The sequence below is a fragment of the Lathyrus oleraceus genome, chromosome 2 (assembly GCF_024323335.1).
Source record: "Lathyrus oleraceus cultivar Zhongwan6 chromosome 2, CAAS_Psat_ZW6_1.0, whole genome shotgun sequence".
Taxonomy (NCBI): Eukaryota; Viridiplantae; Streptophyta; class Magnoliopsida; order Fabales; family Fabaceae; genus Lathyrus; species Lathyrus oleraceus.
In genome coordinates, this window is record NC_066580.1 from 461068300 (window position 1) to 461073020 (window position 4721).

The window sequence follows — 4721 nt, forward strand, 5'->3', positions numbered from 1 at the left end:
TGGATTCTCATCTCCTCGTATGTGGTCACATACTGTGAATAAGTATTGGTCAACCCTGCTATAACAGCATGAATGTTGCTACCAAAGCTTTTGTCACCACTTAGCACTGTCTTCACTGCATCACGAAGCCGTCTCCCAGCCACTGTTGTGAATTCTCCGGGTACACTAAGAATAACAAACTGTCCAATTTGGAAGATCTGGATTGGAAGTATTGAAGGATCCCAATCATATGGAAGCTTCATTTACTGGTGGGGTAGATTGTTGAATAGTGGGCTGGCCAACAGTAGATGTGAACAAAGGTTGCGGTTGCCGATACTGCAAACTATGCCACGAGCCTGCCTTATTGAAAGGTGATGCCGCTGTCAATAGTGAAGGTACTCTCTGTAAACATCACTACTGCCACCTTTGCCAACCAAATTATTGGATGAGAAATTTACAGTCGCAACAACAAGTTCCTGCAAACTATACAATCTACAAGAAGCCGAGTACTTCTCCCGTAAACAACAAAATAAAATCACCACGACTACTGACAGCAAGACACCAAAAATCTGCATGATGTCCTTCGAGAGTTAACAACTGCTAAAATTCATCAGCATGCCAATATTTTACAACACGGTCTTTTCCAACACTAAACACATAATGCGTCCCGGGAACAAATTGAACTGCCTTAACACTGTCAGCATGCACGAAAATGGATTTATGACAGTCACCAAAATTCAAACCCCAAATCTTTATATTTTTATCAGCAGAGCCAGTCACAATTAAATCTCCATCTAATGAGATATCCATACACAGAACAGGAAGCTTGTGGCCATACAATGAAAGGAAGAATTTGAATGTGTCTACAAAGTGAATCCTTACAGTACTATCCAATAGAGCAACAGTAATATATTTGGCATCAGGACTAATTGAAACCACAAGAACATCATCACTCATTCTCATAGTCTTGACATTTGACACAGTGAGTTGCTTATTAGCTTGACCAGGTTTTTGCTTAATTTGGTAGTCCCAAAATTCCACTTCGTGATCTGCACTTCCTATGACAAAGCCAAGTCTATCCGGCATGGCAGCAATTGTCCGCACAGAGCCGCCGTGAGCTTCAATAACTTCAACACGAGTACCGCTTCCAATGTCAATAATTTCTAAACTTCCACCTTTAGTCCATACTTGTTAGTGGGAAGAATTAAACTGCAAAGTCCATATCCAGAATCAATGGTCCTTAGGCAGGAACCAGCACTTCGGTTAGAAGTTCCAGCAGCAGTCATATGTTTATGGTCGGTGGCTAATTGATCTTCATGGTCAATATTCTCTGATTTCACCATGTTGCCATCGTCAGTCTAAACAGGTGGTTGTTCATCCAGTGAATTTGTGTTGGCACCAACAGCAGGGAACTCGTTCGATATTGAAGATGCGCCAAATGGAGACACAGGGTCGGCGTAGTCTTCCCATTCTGGCTCATATATGCTCCAAGCTGAGAGGTCATCTCTTTCACAAGGAGTTGCAGTTGATGAATTTGAAATTCTATCATAATATTGGTTTTGGGAACTGCTCGGAGTCTTCCGCTGATGAAGGAAGCAAAATTTTCCGTGGAGCTTGAGATACAGAAATTTCAACAGGACTTAATGCATTTACAATAGATATGCCGATTTCAGCCAGCTTGTGCAGCCCAATGGTAGTCTGTGCCTCAACAGAATCTTCGGCCTTTTTTAATGCTTGAAAAATGCTAAATAGAGACAAGACGGCATCATTGATGAGCCCCAGGTCACCATCAACATTACTGATATCGACCAATGCCTGCAGGAGAAAGAAGAGCGGACTACAGTGGTTAGCATATACTTCTTCGTTTTGACAGGCTTCAGGAAAGTCGTTACTAAGAGCAAGCACGTGAATCAAGTACACCACAACGTATGCAGGGTAATCAACAATTGCTCCTCGAACAGAAGAAAGCTTCCGTTTGCAAGCTGCTATACTGTAATCCTTGATAAACTCTGCCATATGTTTATAGTTTTGAAAACCTCAGATCGTCGATGTTCTCAGTCACTGCCAATGCAAAAGCACAAACAAGTCTGATAGGTAGTGTATGCTCCTTATATTCTGTTATCTCATAGAACTATTGGCACGATGGTTTGGTGCACTGTGTTTAACTTGTTAGGCTTGTTTGCTGCAGCATTAAGGCATGAGCATGTTAGTACATCAGTGTTCCGGCAGCCTTGCTGATAACTGTAGCAGGGAGCTGCTGAGGATCTCCAACAAGAACACACCGTGCTGCTCCAAGAGAAAAAGGAGGAAGAACTCCCACCTCACTGTCTTGGGCTGCCTCATCAATGACTACCATATCAAATCCATGGGAAAGACGGGAAAACAACTTGCGCCCACTACTAGACACTGTAGTGAAAACTATTTCTGCTTCATTGGCAAAACTGGCCTCTAAACTAGCGCGGGCCTCTTCCAAATTGAAACCACTACCAGGTCGAAACCTACCTTCCAAAACAGCAAGGCGAGACATCTCAACCAAAACCTTATCCCTGCCTTCAACTACAGATGCAAGGTTCTGCAGCAAAATATCTCGATTCTGATCACGGGCCATGAGAAGGTCAGGGTCAACACCAACAGATCCTTGAGAACGTACAACAGCAGCAGTAGCATTCAGGTCTCTATGAAGACAATGCAACTGTTGAGTATATTGTGCTTCGCGGTTCCTCAACTGTTGCATCCATCCAGAAACTTCTTCTCGAGTCTTGGCGAGAAGTTGCTCAGTTCTCCACTCAACAGATACTGCTTGGGCAACAAGTGTCATCTTATCTTCATTCATCCGACGTTGTAAAGCAAGAGAACTCTTCTCTGATTCAACTTTATCTATTACCCTCTTGAAAAGTTCAAGCACAGGGCCTTCAAAACTTCGCTGTAAGAAGCCAGCAAGTTGTTGCCACTTTCCAGGACCTTGAATTGACTTTTCATATTCAAATAAAATGGCATCAAGAACCTTTGCAACATTATCAATCTTAGCATCAGAAGCCATACAAGCTGCCCTCAGCCTCTTTTCCATAGCATGTATAGCATTTCTACACTGTAATTCTGCCTCGTTGAATGCATTTCTTTTATAATCCTCAAAGGCCTTTTTGAAGAATTTTTGAAGCAGATCTTCAAATTTCTTCCTAGCTGCACCAACTCCTACAGCACTAGCATTAAAAGCAGCCATTGACTTTTGAACTGCTTGTTCGTGGGCTTCCCTCAAAGCAATTTCCTCAGGTGGCTTGGAACGGTCAAAAGAAGCCATATAAACTTCAGTAGCTGAATCATAAGCCCTACGGCACTCTGCTTCTTCAACGCTCTGCCAGGAGGAAGAAATTGTAGGCACGGCACCATGGTTGAGTACATCAAGATAAGACTGTGTGATACCAATCAATACAGGACCTGTCATCATAGTTGCCCCAACTTGCTTTGGCCTTGTAGTAAACACTGCTCGCGATATCCCATCAGTACTACTATCCCAAGAACCTGATTTCCAAGAATTACCAACGCCTAATGAACTGTTATCTGGAACCAATTCGGGACGCTTCAAGAGGGACTTGTTCAAATTAGAAAAGACATATTTTTTTGAAGGTTTGGGCAAGGGTACTTGTGAGCGAAGCAGCAAGGTGAAAGCACAATCAACATGTCTACTGGATGATTTAATCAAGGCAAAGTAACATGGGATTATGTCCAAGTTTGGGAAATTAGGGCTTCAGAATTTTAGGGTTGACTTTGGTCAAAGTTGACCAAAAAGTCAACTGTTGACCAAAGTCAACAAACGGTCCACACTCATTTTCTTGGCACTTTCTTTGTAAATGGACAATGTAATGATAATCATGGTGAAATTTAGGGTATTAGGATTTAGGGTTGACTTTGGTCAAAGTTGACCAAAAAGTCAACTGTTGACCAAAGTCAACCGTCGGTCAAAAATGCCAAATTTTGTATTTTTTTTGTATGGACTCATATGTAATGAAATAAAATTGAAATGGATTAACAAAATGGTTTGAAGTTGGTTTCTCAATTGGTTTAATCATAACTTGAATGTTTGACTCTTGAAAAGAAAAAAAAACTTGACTGATGATGTGTATGAACAAAACCATGAAATAAGACCATAAGGTTAGGGTTTTGACATAGTATCCATGAACCAATAACATGACTAGCAAGTGGCTTGAAACCCAAGAAAGCTTGATTGTTCAGATGACCAAGACCAAATGTGCATTAACAATCACATGAACAAACACCATGACTTTGGATCAAAACCAATCCTCATGTAAAACCAAAGTTAGGTTAGGCCAAGCATGCCAAACAAACATAAAAAATTCAGGAGCAAAATCGGGGTATGACACAACTGAAATATGAACTTGAGCTTCTGAAAAGGTTTTAGCTACTGAATTGTAAAGTTGTTGTCACACCTGCTGATACAAATCACAAATTGGATTCTAATTCTGATGGTGATGATATAGATGTGACAATGTTCAAGCAATTGGTAGGGTTTCTGAGGTATTTGTGTAATAACATACCTGATATTTTCCATACAGTTAGAATGATGAGTAGGTTTATGAGTAAACCGAAGTGGTCTCATTACCAAGATGTTGTCAGAATTCTGAGATATATAAAGGGAACTCTGAAGTATGCAATTTTGTTCCCTTCTGGTGCTAAAACTGGCTCAAAACTTTTGAGTTACTCAGATTCTGATTGGCGTGGAGACA

At 41.1% G+C, this 4721-nt stretch overlaps 1 protein-coding gene across 1 annotated transcript; it reads right to left on the reverse strand.

Moving 5' to 3' along the window:
* Positions 1 to 2185: 2185 nt before the first annotated feature.
* Positions 2186 to 3603, reverse strand: LOC127123736 (helicase sen1-like). Its single transcript, XM_051053935.1, has one exon. It carries the CDS (start codon positions 3422 to 3424, stop codon positions 2186 to 2188), a length of 1239 nt encoding a protein of 412 aa, XP_050909892.1. The 5' UTR covers positions 3425 to 3603.
* Positions 3604 to 4721: the final 1118 nt, after the last annotated feature.

Excerpts from the sequence above, each read along its gene's own strand:
- LOC127123736 (XM_051053935.1), bottom strand. The coding sequence starts at position 3,424 with ATGATGACAGGTCCTGTATTGATTGGTATCACACAGTCTTATCTTGAT.